Source organism: Tenrec ecaudatus, chromosome 2 (assembly GCF_050624435.1).
Source record: "Tenrec ecaudatus isolate mTenEca1 chromosome 2, mTenEca1.hap1, whole genome shotgun sequence".
NCBI classification, from domain to species: Eukaryota; Metazoa; Chordata; class Mammalia; order Afrosoricida; family Tenrecidae; genus Tenrec; species Tenrec ecaudatus.
Genome location: NC_134531.1, coordinates 62165328 through 62183041, shown reverse-complemented (window position 1 = coordinate 62183041; position 17714 = coordinate 62165328). Strand labels below are relative to the sequence as shown.

At 40.1% G+C, this 17714-nt stretch overlaps 1 protein-coding gene and 1 pseudogene across 3 annotated transcripts in view; both read left to right on the top strand.

Moving 5' to 3' along the window:
* ADAMTS6 (ADAM metallopeptidase with thrombospondin type 1 motif 6) overlaps positions 1 to 17714 on the top strand; it is a 308640-nt gene that overhangs the window by 143052 nt on the left and 147874 nt on the right. For all 3 annotated transcript variants that reach the window (XR_012782832.1, XM_075541085.1, XM_075541084.1), the window contains exon 10: positions 11795 to 11941. Coding sequence is in view for 2 of the 3 variants with exons in the window: in XM_075541085.1 (XP_075397200.1) it covers positions 11795 to 11941 (147 nt within the window). In the remaining variant the exon portion in view is untranslated. The remainder of the gene's footprint in view (positions 1 to 11794; positions 11942 to 17714) is intronic.
* On the top strand, positions 3745 to 4725 carry LOC142440815 (single-stranded DNA-binding protein 4-like; annotated as a pseudogene).

The window sequence follows — 17714 nt, the reverse complement described above, 5'->3', positions numbered from 1 at the left end:
GCAGAGAGTGAGCGTGTGAGCTTTAGTGGCAGGGCCATTCAGGGAATGAGAGCAGGCCCTGAACTAGTGAGGAAGGTAGCCGATGTGAAGAGTTAATTTGACTGCGACCAATGCTTCTTGCCTAGGACACGTTGTCTGCTATGAAATTCAAATATTATCAAGAAACTATCACAACTTTTACAGTATTTTTTTTGCAAAGTGGAAAATGTGTAAGAATGGCTCGTGAAACTTCCATACCTTGAGTTCTTGTTCAAAATGGTTTTTATAGACATTATTCCACGGTGTGCTAGTGTGAACTGCCCCTTTCTATTCCTTCTAACTTCTGCTGAGTATTCCGCAATATACTTCGGCCCCAATTCCCTTCTCCATTTCCCCAGTACAGAGACACGTAGATTGCTGTTCTGATTAACGACATCAGGAACACTCTCCTGTGTGTCGTTTTGGAGACAATTTCTGGGCTCTCCAAGAAGAGTGCCTAGTGGGTTATACTGTAATTGCCGATTTACTCTGAGTGGCTACTGAGCCTACACTACAACTGTTAGACAGTAAGTTTCCCTGTTTCACAGTATGGTTTAGCACGAACCAACTTTCTTTCCTAAAATAATTTTTGTTTGTTTAATACATCTGAAAAGACTACCTGCACAAGAAATTGAGGCATGAGAAAGAATTGGCTCAGCATTAATGAAATCTGTAAGAAATAGGATTTGGGGGACATAGAAAAGGTTACCTAAACATATTTAAAAATTGTAAGTTATAACCACAATAAATGGAAAAATTCACTATTAATAAGACTCTTTCTATGATTTTTATTAAACTCGAGAGCCTCAACTGGCTGCACTAGACTTTCTCATATACCGAATGCAATACGTCTTTTGATTTCTTGACTGCTGCTTCCATGAGCATTGACTCAAGCAAGACAAACTCCTTGACAACTCAATTTTTTCTCCACTTCTCATGATGTTACCTATTGATCCAGTTATGAGGATTGCAGTCTTCTTTGCAGTGAGCTATAATCCATACTGAAGCCTCCAATCCTTGATCTTCATCAGCAAGTGCTTCAAGTCCTCACTTGCTGCAAGCAAGGCAGTGTCATCTGCATAGCGTACGCTGTTAACAGGGTCTTCCTCCAATCCTGACGGGGCATTGTTCATCTACTCCCTCTTACAGATTTAATGAGTTGCTCAGCTTACAGATTTAATGAAAACGACAACCCTGATGCACACCTTTCCCGATTGCTGAAGATGCTCCTGGCTCTACTCTGATGAGATATCTGGGGACATTTTAGCAGTTTTGTTTACCCCTTTTTGGAGGGAAGTATGATAGGGAACGTAAAAAACATGAACTTAATTCATGTAGTACATTTAATAAAATATAATACTTTTCTTCATTTATCAGTAAAAGAAGTTAGAAATTAACTAACAAATAAATCAGCAAGTGGCAGGTAAATTTCCACGAATACTACTACCACTAGAAAAGGGCAGACCAGAAAGGGTCCATCTGCCTCCGTCAGTTTCGTCAAATGCTGGGCGCCCTCAAGGATGAGAGCAGGTGACTTTCTAAAAGGAATGGCTTACTACGTGAGGCATTGATTATACTTTTCTAAAGAACATCAAGTACAGAACATTTTTCTACACTAGATCTAGGAAGTGGCATGTGAAATCAATCTGTCTTCTTTGCCTCAAGGGCTGTCCAGTGGTTAATGAATTTTAAAATATAAACAAGACTAACTAAACCCAATTCCCCACATACTTCCCTCCCCAAAAGGGAAAATAAATATACCAAGATGTCCCAGATTTCTCTTCAGAGTGGAGCCAGGAGCATCTTCAACAATTTGAATTAGTCTGTTAACACAGTCATCAACAAGCAGGTCTCGACTTTAAACAAAACAAAAAACTTTTTTGCACAGCAAATAAAAGCCGATCACTTTTTTCACAATGCACATCCATCAAGATTGAGTCGTCTGGGGAGTGGGACAGGGGCAACAATTAAGGGCGTGTCTTTCATGAGCACGTGTGGGTAGGTACAGGCCATTTGGTATCATTGCGGAGAGTAGTTTTCATTGTCAATCTTGAGTTTGATTTAAATCGTGCTTTTAATACGATGCTGACAGTAGCTGTGTAGGAAGGGCTCTGACATGGTATTGATAACAGCAACACATCTGCGGCTCTTCTTTGGCCGTCAAAATTGCTTCCCCAAATATATTCTTTAGGTCTTTCTTTAAGAGTATCAGATAACCCACGTATAGGGCACTGGCTACTGGTTACTGGCCAGTTTGTCAGCAGTCTATGGGTCGATTGGTTTCTGTTTGTCCTGGGTGAGTCTATCCACAATGGAAGGGCCATCTGAGACAAGCTTGGAAAATGAAGCTTGGAGTGGTGATGATGAGTTACCTCAAGCACCCACTTTCATTCACATTTTCAAATGACAAGAGAGAAACCACTGAAAAGGAGACAAACAATACATCTGTTTGTGCATAACGCACCTGACTTTATGCCCTGCCAGATCAAAAAGTTCTAGATTCCATGGCTCTCCACCGATCCTAACTGTGACGCACATTTTTGGAGGGAAATTTGTTTTGTTGTGTCGGATATTAGAAGACGTGCTTTACCAATAGCACCATCACCCAGGGCGATGAACACATGGTCTGTATTGCTAAAATAGTTTTATAACAGTTTAAATATTTCAAACTGAATTTGCATCCCAGAATCTCCAAAGAACACTGGCCCCTAACTAGCTTTATAATTTTTGTCAGTATGATAGATTTCAGTGGAGTCTTGATCCCCCTCCCACCTTTGACTCCCACTGAGTTTGATTCTTTTGCCAAGCTAAAGATTAATAATTTCCTTTGAAGGGAACCCAAGCTATCTTAAAAAAAAAAAGGGATTCTTTTTTTTTTATACCTCAGCTTGATCAACCTACTAGAGGCAATTGTCAACTCACATTCCCCTTTGTGCTTCTGTCAGTGAACTATTTGACATTATTGTGTTCATTTCTGGGATTTCTAATGTTGAAAATGCGATAGTGTACATGTGTTTCTGATCAATCTAACCAAAATCTTTTATAGATCACAACTGCATCTGACAACTAAACTACAAATATTAATAGAAATGGAACTCAAAGTTGTATCCTTCCAATATAAGATGGTTGGTTTCAAACATTTTCATCTCCTTCTGTTGGAGTTCAATGTGCCAACATTTGCATGGTCACCCTTCTGCTTGTTTTTATGCCTGTAATCCACCTTGGCGGCGACAAGGGACTCAGGCATGGGGACATTTGTAAGGAGGGTGCAGGGCCGTGCACAGTGTTTCCTTCTGTTGAACGTGGCATGGCTATGGTCTAGAACCGATTCGATGACGCTTTACAACAACTGTCGGAAGGAATCCTTAATTCCCTGCGACCTATTGCATATATTTCATCAGACATCTAAGATTTTAATCTTATTTTTAAGCAACTGAAAAGGATGGAATCCCTTCAGCAATGCAAATATCGGCACTTAAAAAAGGATGTTCCTCTTTTAATTAGATTTAATTGAATGTAAATGGCATGGAAATTTGTTAGCTATCAATGTGCATTTAAAAAGATACATGAACAGGTTCATATTCATTTACAGTAAAAATTTGCATCATGCGCTCTGCTAGTTTTCTGTGATGTGGGCCGAGGGCTTCTGCCTCGCTGCCGGGATTGACCCGGAAGCTGCGAATGATTCCTTTTGCACCCAGAGCACTGCAGCAGCCCCCAGTCCTGTGATGGGGAGCCTGGTCCCCAACGATGCCATGGCCCCTGGCTTCTTCCAGCCCTTCATGTCACCGCGGTTCCCAGGGGGTCCCGGCCCACCCTGCGGATGCCGAGTCAGGGCTATGGAGGCAGCATCCAGCCCCTGCCCAGCCCCCTCACTGGCCCTGGACTGCCTACCTTGAACATGGGCCCAGCAGTCCGAGGCCCGTGGGCCAGTCCTAGTGGCAACTCGGTCTCCTACTCTTCGGCCTCTCCTGGCAGCTACACAGGACCCCCTGGAGGTGGGCCCCCCGGAACACCCATCTTGGCCAGCCCTAGAGACTCCAACTCCAGCGAGAGCATGTACACCATCATGAACCCCATCGGGCCTCCAGGCCGGGCTAACTTCCCGCTCGGCCCTGGGCCTGAGGGCCCCATGGCTGCCATGAGCGCAATGGAGCCCCATCACATGAACGGATCCCTGGGCTCTGGCGACATGGACGGGTTGCAGAAGAGCTCCCCGGGCGCCGGCCTGAGCAATGCCCCCGGCACCCCACGGGACGATGGCGAGATGGCGGCCGCCGGGACCTTTCTGCACCCATTCCCGAGCGAAAGCGTCAGCGACTGCGTCCACTCCCCCCCACGTGGCGGCGGCGTCGGGCCGGAGGGGCCTGGCGGGCAGACCCTGGCGGGGCGGGCCGGGGGGCCAGAGCAAGACCGTGACCGCGGCGGGCCAGTATTCCCCCGGGAGGACCATGAGCGTGTGAGGGACCTCCGCCTGGGGCCCGGGGCTCGTTGCTCAAGGCCACATTTCTGGCTCCTGGACCCCGAGGCTGAGCGAGCTTGGCAAGCCCTGGCCCACCCGGACTTTTCATTTTCTAAAAAAAAACACGCAAGGACCTCAAAGAAGAGCTCCCCTGTATGGCCCTTCCCTGCGGCTCTTTGTATTTTGTCCCGAGGGGACTTCTGGGAGGGCACAATAAATGTAATTGTGTGTTTTGGTTAAAAAAATTTTTTTTGCATCATGTCCTTGTCCTTCCAGATTTTATCTCAATATGTATTTTAGTAAATCAGCCAATATTGCTACTAGGGTTCAAGCTCATATATGCATTTAAATATATCCCTGTGACCAGTGAATGGCAGCAGACAATGTTCTCTCAATAAGCCATTTGTCTTAGTCTCTTTGTTGACTCAATTCCAACTCATGGCGATCTTATGTACAACAGAACAAAGCATTGCCCAGTCCTGTACCCGCCTCACGAGCTTTGTTACGTTCAAGCCCATCTTTGCAGTCACTATTTGATACCATCTTGAAAGTCTTCTTTTCTGTTGCTGCTCTATTTTATCAAGCATAACATCTCTTTCCAGGCACTGGCCTCCTCTGATAACATGTCCAAAATATATGAGACGAAGTCATGCCAATCTGGCTTCTAAAGGAGCATTCTGGCTGTACTTCTAAGAAAGACCTGTTTGTTCTCTAGGCAGTTTGCAGACTCATTAAGGTGCCTTGAAAAAGAAAGAAAATATATTTTTAGTACATTGAAAAAAACTGAATGTTCAGGATCCCCTCCACCCGCCCCATTGCAGTAAACCCAGTGAAAAACCAAAAAAAAGATAGTGGACTTCTCATTTTGATTTAGTGCAATGGAAAAAACAAAACACCCTCCCACAAATTTTACTGATGTTTGGAACAAAGCTAGCTATTTATTATATGCAAAAAACCGCCACCACCACAATAAAACTAATTTTGAGATCAGGGATAATATTAAAAAAAAACACGACACACCAATACAAAATACTCAATTTGACATCTTCCCAAATTATTGAAACTTTGCAAAGAGTTTAAGGGAATGCTATCCCACATGAAACAATAGATTTTGGGTGAATCAAGTATTTTAAGGAAGACCACAAGGACCTCAAAGATGAGCCAAGAGAGAGAGAGGACTGTCAATCTTGATGAATAAAGAAACCGTGGCTTGAGTCCGGAAATTGATGGAAGAAGACTGTGGAGTTACCATTGATGCAATAGCTACTGAAGTTGGGGTCGCATATGGCTTAGCATTTTAAATATTACATAAATATCTTGGCCTCAGAAAGATTTTGCCTGGATGGGTGCCCAAAGCATTGTATGAGAATCAGCTGGCTCAAAGTGATCATCTTTCCATCAAATTTTAAATCGAGATAGCCAGTGAAGACAATATTATTGAACAGATTCTATCTGGGGATGAGACATGGGTTTAGCAATGCTGTGCAGACAGCAAGGTCCAATCCCAACAGTGTCTTCTGAGGAATCTATTGAGCCAGTTTAATTTAAGTCAGGGAAATCAGGTCAGAAGGTTATGGTAATGATTTTGGGGGATGCTAAAGGGGAAATCTTGATAGATTTTCTTGAAGGACATAATATGAAAGACATTTTAAGAAAACAAAATCACATCGATGAGAAAAAGGCCAGGAAAATTCTGTTTATTTATTTATTACCAGAGGGCTAACACATTCAACCTACTTTTAATATCAAGCTGAGGATCAGATATGTAAATGTGCAGAAATGAAATCAGGAAAGTGCTTCAAGAAAACATTAGTGAATTTCTTTATAACCGAAGACTGAGATTTTTTCTCAACTATGGCTCACAGTCTAAAAGGAAATCGTGTTAATTAGTTAATTTCTTTCATTACGAAAATGCTCCTGCTCATTCTCGAGGTTCATCCTAACCTGTCCTACAGCCCTCATCTTCCTTCTCAGATTTCTTTGTTTCCAAAGCTCAAAGAACACTCCAAAGGGACAAGGCCTGAGTCCCTCAAAGTTGTCCAAAATGTCATTTTGGTGTGGGGCATATTGTACAGCACAGAACTCTCTGGGTGTTAGACTGACGGGGACACCTCTTTCAGAAGTGTGTAGCTCCAGATGAGGATAGGCCAAGAACGAAAAGCCTTACATTTTTATATTAAAGGGTGCAATTATTTTGTAGCAATACGTTTTGATTTACTTTTGTATGTAGTGACAGTTTTAAAATATATTTGCATGTTTAAAAACATTTTAATAATGTGTCGCTATGCACAAAAACATGTAGATTTAAATTACACGAAAATGTTTTTCTTGTGAGCATTGAGGAAACAAAAAATTTTCTTCTGGCTTGAATGCCCATTACAAATTTATATATAGAATGAGTTGTCAGAAGAGCACATATCCTACACCTTTTGATAAGTAATTACTCAATATAAAATAAAGTTTTTACTGGAAGATGCATCTTTGCTTAGATGTATGTTCTTTAGTTAGTAATACAATCTTTATTGCTAAAATAAGATGGGATTTCAGTGTCAATATGATTCCTATATTTTCTTTTTACAGATGTGAGCGTTGAAAAATGAATAGATGCAGATGAGTGAAGTTTATTGCAGAAATATTACTCAATCCTTTGAACTCCCTTTGAATTATTTGTAAAAAAAAGAAAACCCAAACTGTAGTGATCTATCTTCTGAAATTGTCTTAAACTATGTATTTAGCTATTAATTTGATTAGATTCTTATTCAAACTTGATGAAAGTAAGGAATTGATATAACTCATTCATTTTCTCCACACTGACACCCAATGTTTCTGTCACTTTTCTGGGCACCCCTGCTTTTATACTTCAAGGCAATACGTTATTGTAAAATTATGAATAGTTTAAAAATATGCCTTGTTTTATAAGGTGGGAGGAGTATTTTAAAAGAAGAAGCCTGGCTTTTGTTCAAGAAATGAATACATAAGTTGATGATTTAAAAACAGTTCCATGGCCTTTCATGTCTATCTACCCACAACACTGACTAGGAGTTAATGTTATGTCCAAAACTGCTACTAAAAAGAAATGTTATCTTAAACTTACTATCTCTATTTTAAAAGAATGTGTTAACACAGTAGTCTTAACCTTTCAGAAGAAAAAATGGAATAATACATTTATGAGATTTCATATTTACATGAGTTACTTATATAAATCTGCAGTGATTATTTTAACAGAATATATGCCTAGTCCATCATGTTTCTAGAAGACCATTCATGGACATTAGCTCCAGGGTATGATATGAAAGTATTAAAATAAATACTGGTGTTCTTGGGTGGTTGCTTGTAGTTTTAATTTAATTTCTGTATACTGAATCATAGGAAGATTTAGTGGCACTGTTGGGTCAGCATTTGGACTGAAAACTACAGGATCAGTGTTTCAAACCCACACCTCAGGGGGGAAAGATGAGGCTGTCTGCTCCTGCAAAGATTTACATCATTGAGACCCTTTGCAGGTTGCTATGACTGGGAGTTGACTCAGTGGCAGTGAGTTTTATACTAACAAATATTTCACTTTTGCTCATGTTGGTTCTTCCACTTGAATCACTAGCTTCTCCCTGTCCCCATATATAACACATATTATATATGTTTGCTACCGTCTTTTTATATTGTATAGTTATGAAGGCCAATCCATTCTGCTTTCTAATCATAGTTCCATCTCCATTTCTCCATCTCACTGACCTAGCGTGGCCTATGTAATTTCTCAATTTGTAATGAATTTCCATTGCTCTCTCTGACTCCATTCTTTTCCACTCTTGAATGGTTTTACTAGAGAATTACTATGGTGACCTGCCTAAAATGTGGACTAATTGCATATTTTTCTATTCAATACCTCTTCAGGTACTCTTATTCAATGTCTTTATTTCAATGTCTATATACTGCCAAAGCATGGTTATTAATTTCTACTTTCATGTATTATTTATAGTTATTGGTTCTCAACTACCTATTCAATTTTTCTCCAGAAATTATGACCATCTATTTTATATTCCAGTCATACTACTTGCCTTCTTGAATACACATCATGTTCCATTTATTAGAATGTCACAATGGATACATGGTTTTGTTGTTTTGCAATAGTCAACCTAGCTTTTTGACTACCTATGAAGAAAGGTCAAATTTATTCATTTGTATGGACAAAAGATGGGACTTTCTATTCCCATAAAGAGTTTCAGTCTTGAAAACTCATAGGGGGCAGTTCTTTTTTTTTTTTTTAGTCATTTTTTGGGGGCTCATACAATTCTTATCACAATCCATACATCATCCATCATTGTGTCAAGCACATATGTATATTTGTTGCCATCATTCTCACAACATTTGCCTTCTACTTGAGCCCTTAATATCAGCTGCTCATTTCCCTCCTCCCTCATGAACCCTTCATTATTCATAAATTATTATTATTTTGTAATATGTTACACTGTCTGACGTCTCCCCCGCCCTCTTCTCTGCTGTCCATCCTCCAGGGAGAATGCTATGCGTAGATTCTTGTAGTCGGTTCCCCCTTTCTACCCCATATTCCCTCCACCCTCCAGGCATCATCACTCTCACCACTGGACCTGAAGGAGTCAACTGTCCTGGATTCCCTGTGTTTCCAGTTGCTATATGTACCAATGTACATCCTCTGGTCTAGCCAGATTTGTAAAGTAGAATTGGGATCATGATAGTGGGAGGAAGCATTTAAGAACTAGAGGAAAGTTATATGTTTCATCTTTGCTACCCTGCACTCTGACTGGCTCATCTCCCCACAACCCTTCAGTAAGGGGGTGTCCGGTTGCCTACCAATGGACTTTGAGTCTGTACTCACCCACATTTACAATGATATGATATTTTTTGTTCTTTGATGCTTGATACCTGATCCCTTCGACAGTTCGTGGTCACACAGGCTAGTGTGCTTCTTCCATGTGGACTTTGTTGCTTCTGAGCTAGATGGCTGCTTGTTTATCTTTGAGCCTTTAAGACCACAGATGCTATATCTTTTGATAGCTTAGCACCATCAGCTTTCTTCACCACATTTGCTTATGCACATGTTAGTCTTCAGTGATCGTATCAGGAAGGTGGGCACCCGCTGATATGATTTTTAGTTCTTTGATGTCTGATAACTGGTCCCTTCTATACCTCGTGGTCAGACAGGCAGGTATACTTCTTCCATGTGGGCTTTGATGCTTCTCAGTTAGATGTCCGCTTGCTTATCTTCAAGACCCCAGATGCTATGTCTTTTGATAGCTTGGCACCATCAGCTTTCTTCACCACATTTGCTTATGCACACACTTTTTTTCAGCAATCGTGTCGGGAAGGTGTGCATCCTGGAATGCCAATTTAATAGAACGTGTTCTTGCATTGAGTAAGTGCTTGAGTGGAGGCCCAATGTTCATCTGCTGCCTTAATACTAAACCTATAAATATATGCACATAGACCTTTCCCCCCATACTCTTATATAAATATATTTACATATGTACATTCCAGTCTTTAGACCTCTATAAATACCTGTTGTCACCTAGTTCTTACCTCTATTTCCTTTTACTTTTCTCTTGTCCCACTATCATGCTCAGCCTTCATTTGGGTTTCAGTAATTTCTCTTGGTTACATTGCCCTTGCAGAATCCCAACCAGGCCTCTCAAACCCTCCTTGCCACTGATATTGGATCACTTGTTGCTCCCCTGTCTTTGGGTTGGACAGCACCACCTCCTTACCCTGGCCTCCCCGTCGCCCATGTCCCCAAGGAGCCATTGGTCCCACTGATTTCTCCTCCAGACTATTCATCCAGTCTATCTTATCTAGATAGATCTGTAGAGATAATAATACGCACCAAAAAATCAAGCCATAGCAAGATAGGTGATGAATGAGAACACAGCAATGACAACAAAAAAGAAAACCAATTACCCATAGAAGAATAAATTAATTAAAAGAAAAAAATTTAAAAAGAAAGAAAAACCTGTAAAAAATACTTTTTGATCACTAGGTGTGTCCTTCAGTCAGGTCCTATGGGGTACCGTGCTCTGGCCCCAGAGTCTGTCCTTTTACTCCCTCAGGGGCTCCCTGCTCTGCTCCCACGGTTGCTGTTTTGCACGCTTTTAGTGGTTTGCCTCGCTGTCACAGGGTCAGTCTGGGTCAGTCTGGACACTGAGTTTCCAGTGTTGTCCCCCTTGGAGCCCTGAGTCATCAAGTGACGGCGTGTCTCCTAATGGGATCAGCCATATTGTCCACTCTGTGCATTGGTTGTTCAGAGTGGGGATATTGTCCTCCAGGCCTGGTGGATCAGGATGTGGTTGACTCTCTCTTCCTCTCCCTTCATTTGCTCCCACGTGCTCTGATCAGACATGCCCCTCTCCCCTAACTGCAGCTTCAGTGCCATCCTCTCAAGTAAATTCTTCTGGGGTGAGGGACTGTTGTCCACTTAGCTGGTATGGGGGCCAAGCCCTCAGGCCCCTCCACTGGCTCCCCACTCCTTGTTGGCATGCTGCATTTGTCTGGCACTGCCTTTATATCTGGTCCCTCTTTCTCTAAGGATGCTATGAGTCGGTAAATGCATGCGTACACACAAACAGAGGTATGATTTATCACAGAAATGTGTGTTTAGATCACATCAGTAACATCATGCATGAAAAGGACACTGGACAGAATGATAAAGAAAAATTTGTAAAATGAAGGAAGGCCATGAGAAAAATACAAAACAAGCAAATTAAAAAGCAAAGAAAAACATCTGTATTTACAATCCTTTAATGCATCAAGGTTTTTCAAAGTATGAATGTATGTTTTCAAAACACATATACAAACATGAATACCATGCATTTAATTCTGCTTTTTCTGGTCCAATAAGAAAAAGGGCTCTGGCTGCCCTCTTTGTGCGTTCGAAAGCAGTGGATCGGAACCACGGGTTTCAGATTCTCTTGGGCGCAGCACAGTGAGGTGGGGTCAACACTGACCTGTGAAAGATGAGTTCTACGAACAAGTTCAACACGTTCCAACCAGGGGGTCGTTAATAGATCCTTTATCTTTACTAAGTCTCCATTTTCTTAGTTATAAAGTGAATATATGATCAATTTAAACAGCTCTAGAAAGATATTGCATGACTGACATATGCCTTGTTTTTTTTTTTTTCTTTAACTTTAAACCTATATTTCCTCAGAGGTCTGTCTCCGTCTGTCGATAAGGCTAGTAAAGAGTCAAACAAAGAAATCAAGGATACGTGGAAGGAAGTAAATATTGTGTTGGGTTTTGGTTTGTTTTGTTCTTATTTCTCTCTTTTCTGTGTCTTCCTCACTCAAACAGTTTTGGTATGAACCATGATGGAATTGGAAATTCCTGTGGGACGAAAGGCCACGAAGCAGCAAAACTTATGGCAGCTCACATTACTGCAAACACCAATCCCTTTTCCTGGTCCGCCTGCAGTCGCGACTACATCACCAGCTTCCTAGAGTAAGTAGTCTCTGGAGAGTGATCATGAATTGCTCCAGAAGTAAACCATTGGTAGGCGCCTAATAGGCAGTGCTTCAAACCTGGTATAATGAGTAACTTATATAGGGCTCTGTGATCTTTCAGGCCAGTCCCAAAGTACTTTAAAAAGTCACTGTGACATTTCCCCCCTCCTACTCAAACATAACTTATTGAACAGACTAAAGTTGCTGGAGCAAGGGGACCAGTGGGGATTGGTGGATATGTAAATGTTAGACTTTTTCAATAAATGGGAACCAATGTCAGAGGTAATTTTGATCGCCAGAGTTGAACAGAGCATGGGCCAAACGTCGATTGCGTCACTGTGTGATGGGTCCTTGTGCTGATGAAAAATCTGAGTTTTCTAGGTATGCCAGTGTCTAATAGGAACAAACAACAACCACAAAGATGTGAACTCCAAGGAAATGCAGAATGTGAGCAAACGAAAATATGTTAAGTGATTCATCATTTCTACTGTTTCAGAGTTTTTCTTGACAGGTCCTTTAATGTGTGTCCTCAGAGCCTGGTTCTGTACAGGTGAAGATGTTTGGTTAGCTCAGGTACATCTATGTTCAGAGCAGCAGTGGTGAGTCCTCATCTCAGCCAGGACTTGAGGGTTGGGCTTTGGAAGCTGTTTGAAGTTGCTTCTCACTCTCTAGCTATTTGGCCTGGGACAAACGAGTTCAGCTTTCTAACTCACGGTAGGGGTCCTCGTCAATTGAAAGAAGCTTAGGTAATAAAAACCTACTTCCTAAGGTCACTGTGTAAAAAAGTTGATGGAAAGAAAAGTGCCATTATCTTTTAATGTCCCCACCCCTGTGAACTTTTTAGAACTTCCTTGTATACAAAACACTCAGTAGCCATGCACTCAAGGATAGAAGTTATTATTTTAAGCAATAGCTTCGAAGCTGCAGTGCTTTACTGCTCTAGTATTATCTTCAACTATTTTGTGCCATTTCACCCCTCCTTTTGGGAAGGAGAGATTAAATACTCCACCAAAAAGTGAGGTATGCATAAAAATTGGCTTTGTTCAAAGTTTACATGAACATGGCTATATTACAAAACATTGTGTAATTTAAGATAGCATTATCCATTAAAATTTTAGTTCATTTATACCAACAGCTTATGTTTGAGTAGGTTTTGAAAAGTTTGTGGGAAAGCAGAATGAAAAGGTGATAGAAGTTTCCCCGTGAGCTTTTAGAAGCCTCCTTATATTGTGAAATCTTATAATTCATTATTTTCCAAAAAGCCCCAAACCAGAGACTAAATCTGAAGTACCTAGCACACTACTTTACTCAATAAAAAATCAAAATGTAAATATGGAAAAGGTTCCCCTTTAATTTAATTCACGCGATTATAAATGCGAATATTTAGAAATTCATTTCAGAAGGAACCATACAATCACCTAGCAGTTTTCAATCTTAGTAATAGATGACTGAGCCTTGTGTTGCCTTGGGTCAAACACAAGTGAAGCACTGTACAGACAGGGCATCGAGAGCCTCCTTTTTTGACATCTTCTGGCAGTTTTTAACACGAAGCACTAGCGATATCATTTTCCAAGGTAGTTTTACTGAGATGCATGTCACCTCAATTTTAAGCCTCCTTGAAGATCTGCCTTCTCTAAGAATCAAGCAGGATCTGGAATTTCGCCTTTGACTTGGCTCAGGTTTTATCTTGGAATCTTAATGTCTGCCACCAGAAAGATGAACTATGTAATATGCCCATGATGCCAGTGACTTTTTGAAGTCTGCCCTCCTCCTATATTTTTTAAAGCATCATTTCCTTTCTTCTCTATCCTGTTCTTGACCCACAGGCTGCTGTGGAGCCTGTTTTCGAGGGTCTTCTCGGTATACTAAATACAAGGACCTATTTGATCTTCTGCCAGATTCTGCCTGGTTGAAACCATATTAGGATATTAAAACACTCCAAACGGGAATCCCTGAATTGCTGATAAAATATGGTTGAGAAATCAGCACTGGTTTGGTTACAGATGTATAATTACTACGAGTTGTAATAAAGTGTTCCATTGAACTAATTAAAAGGATTCATCCAAATAACATTCTTTACACGTTAGTGCCTCTCAGCGGTTGTGTAGATCATCATGCTTAGTGTTGATGGGGTTGTGATGCACTTCTTTGTCTCACGTTGTGTAAAACTGTTTCTCTTAGACACCCTCAGGGGAATGACCACAAAGTTCAAGCCATGGTAAAGATAGATGTGAAAGACAATAGGTAGGCACCTGGGGGCAAGTGATGTTCCCCACCATCCCTTTAAGAGTAAACTGATTATAATGTGAACCAGCAATAATTTTTTTTTAAACACAAGGCCCTTCAAAATAGGTCAGTTCACAGAGCACAAGGACATAATAGTAACGGTCTCGTTTCTTTGTTCCTTTTTTTACGAATGCGGTGAACTTAATTGCTTTAACAGCTATGCATGATATTTAAAAAAATCCAATGATATTTTAATCAGGAATTGAAGTAACATTTATGTTTTATAGTTGGCTCAAAAAATAAGCTCATAACATTTTATTTTAGTTTTTCTTCTCAAGAAAAAGAAATCTTGAAAGATGAATTGTTTAGGAACTGCAACTCAGCCAGCAAAATGCATACCTTGCTCTACTTAGTGACTGTCTAGGCCCAAGATGATGGTGGCTTTGAACAATGAGCTTTCTGTGATTTGTAGAGATTCACTGTTCACGATGTTCAACTGAAAACAAGCCGCTGGCCCATAAATGCCAATCGAGTAAAAAGTCTCTCATGTCATTCTGAAACCCTAGGTGCTATTGATCACTCAGGAGATGGTGTTTACCAACTCCCAATATTTTTTTTCAGATTTCTTAAACTCAGTGATTCAATAAGTGGTTCATGAATCGCCCAGAAGCCGTCCTGATTAAATAATAAAGAACATATTTCCGTTAAAATGGACGTGTTATGCCAGCTTCTGATGTTTTCGGACGAGACGGCTTTGCAGGTAGTGTCCTTCCTATCTGCCTGCGGGACTTACTTACTTTTTTTATTTATTCAGAAAACAGAGAAAAATGAACCTGGTATTCTGGCTCACACTCATTGATGACCATGGGCTAATGTACCAGGCAGTGGAAGGAAGCCAGGAGTAATTTAGGTCAGTTTTTCCTATATTTTCCACCACTTAAAGGTAGTACAGAATAATTTCATATAGTTTTCAACAATTCTGGGGACTCGGTGAATCAAACTCTTGCCCTATTTTAAATTAAAGCCTGTGAAATGTTTGAACTGTCAGAGATCCATGACAAAAGTTCCTCTAGTTCCAAATTAAATACAGGCAAGCCATTTGCACAGAAAGCATGGGCCTGAAAACATTATGGAAGCTGAGGCGGTTTTATGGTCGAAGGTGAAGTAGGAAGAAAGGGGAGAGTCGCTGGACATGGAAAGAGAAATAAGATGACCATGCCATTTATTTCCAGGATACACATTTTTATTTTTCTAGCACTTCCCTTCAGATGTCAATATCAATCTCTGACCTGCAAAACGATCTCTTTGGTTGGGACCTTTTGAAATGGGGAACCCAAAGAAACAGTTTGGCCAAATCGATTTCTTTCCCTTCCACTTATCTGATATCTCTTTTGGGGAACCTCATTCTCATCCTAAATCAGGTTGATAAGTGATAATTGCTGATGGAAAGACAAGAAGATCGCTGAGGAAACGTGATCAGTGCGTGTTTGTATCCTGGAAGCTTCAGGCTTAGTTGTAATCAGGCACCTCAGTTATGTACAGAAGGCAAGAGAGATAGATCTGACTTAGAGTAATTCGTTTTAAAATTGTGGTACTTTTTGTTAGACTTATGGTCAACAGAACACTTTATTGGAACCTAGTAGGTAAGACACTGGATGATACCAAGCCTGAATCACATTTACTTAATTTAGGTGTTTCTCAGTAATTTTGAGGAAGGAAAATTAGAAAGGCCATTAATGCTACTTGTTGTTGTTAAGAGATTGTTAAGATATGGACAGAGTTACTTAGAATGATTTAGTTTTAAATTGACCCAATGTGTTGGAGACTGGAGGTCTGTACTTTAAAGTATAACTGTTTTAATGAAAGAAATCTAAAGGCACAATTAAGAGTATTCTTCATATATTCTGAAAAGAGATCCCGGAGTGCATAATGTTACGTAAAGAACTGTAAATTTTACTGGAAGAAGATTGAATTGTGGTTTATGTTCTTATTTTCAACTCTAATTTTTAGACTATGCAAATAAGAACTTTTAAAATTAGGAGTGGAATACATAAAATATGATTTTCAGGTAATTCTGGAGCACTCTGTGGGAATAGAAACATACTCGATTCACTAAGCAGTTATGGTCAAGGCAAAAGCAGATTCTTAAATTAATACCTGAGACATTTTTGGCATGGTCTTGGAAGATTAAGCAAAGATAGAGTCTATACATTTGTTGCTTTATCTTTAATACATAGATGTTGAGTAGGCTTGGGATTTTAGTGATGAGATGTACGATATTAGGGAAATAATAATCAATAAACTGTGATGGCACAGTGATTAAAGTGCTCAGCTGTTAACCAAAATGTCAATGGTTCAATGCATCCACTGCCTGTAGGGGAACGACAGGGCAGTCTGCCTCTATAAAGATTACTGCATTGGCAGCCCAGCAGGTCACTGCTGCATCAGGATCACTGTGAGTGAGAACCCCTTCCATGACAGCGAGGGAAATCATAGTTTTACTTTATCCAAAAACAGTTTTACTCTGGACAAGTATATCTATGCTTAACAGGTTTTAATCAAATTTCACAGATAAAATCTACGATTGATCCGCATTTTATTTATTAATGAGTGATGTCCATGTTTTCTGGGTAGAAAAATGTACCTATGACACCAAAGCAGAGAGGATCTGTTTTTAAAAGTTTTATATGATGAGAAAGCTGTTAATACAAGCAGAAATAACACTAAGTGAGCTCAGCATCCTGAGCATCATATGATTGCATCTCCATTTAGTTAGAAGCCCAGATTAAGTAAACATTTTCTATATTTTCCATCTTGTAGAAGTTATAAGAAAAGACCCTGTTCTTTAAAGAAAGGCAAAGCTTTCACACACTTACACCGACAGACCTGCCCCAAAAATGTTCATTTCAAAATAATCTATAATTACCATAAATTGAAAACAATTCAAATATTAATTAATAGACAAACAAATATTTGTAGAATAGTCTTATTTAAATCATTTCACCCTGTTGCTTTTGTTGCAAATATACATAGCAAACAATTCAACTCTTCTATCTGTACAGTGCAGCCACCTGACTCCTTCCTTGAGTTATACTCACCTGCTTTTCCTGACTGCCCTGCTCCCACTCACATAAAATGAGTGCTCCCTAAGATTGCCGCCTAATCTTTCAAGTTGCAGTGGTTACTTTGAGCCCATAGAAACAGTCCTTAAATGAGCATAATGCTAAAGGCAGACATTTTCTACTAATTAAGCTGAATTATTTTGTTTTAAGATCACTTCAGGACATATATATTTTGGTTAAAATTTAAAGATAATCTCTTTAGTTCCAAAAAAGTCTGAAGTCCATTTGAATTTGAGATTCTTGTCTGTATTCTCCCTCTTTGGTTAGAAGAGGATGTGGTCAGATGGATCTTGACTGAAAGCAGAAGATACCAAGAAGCTGTTTACTAGTGCTCCATTGACTGTGGAAAGGCATTTGGGTGTGTGCATCGTAAGCAACTATGGCAGCCTCGAAAGAATAGGAATCCCAGAATATGTCACTGGG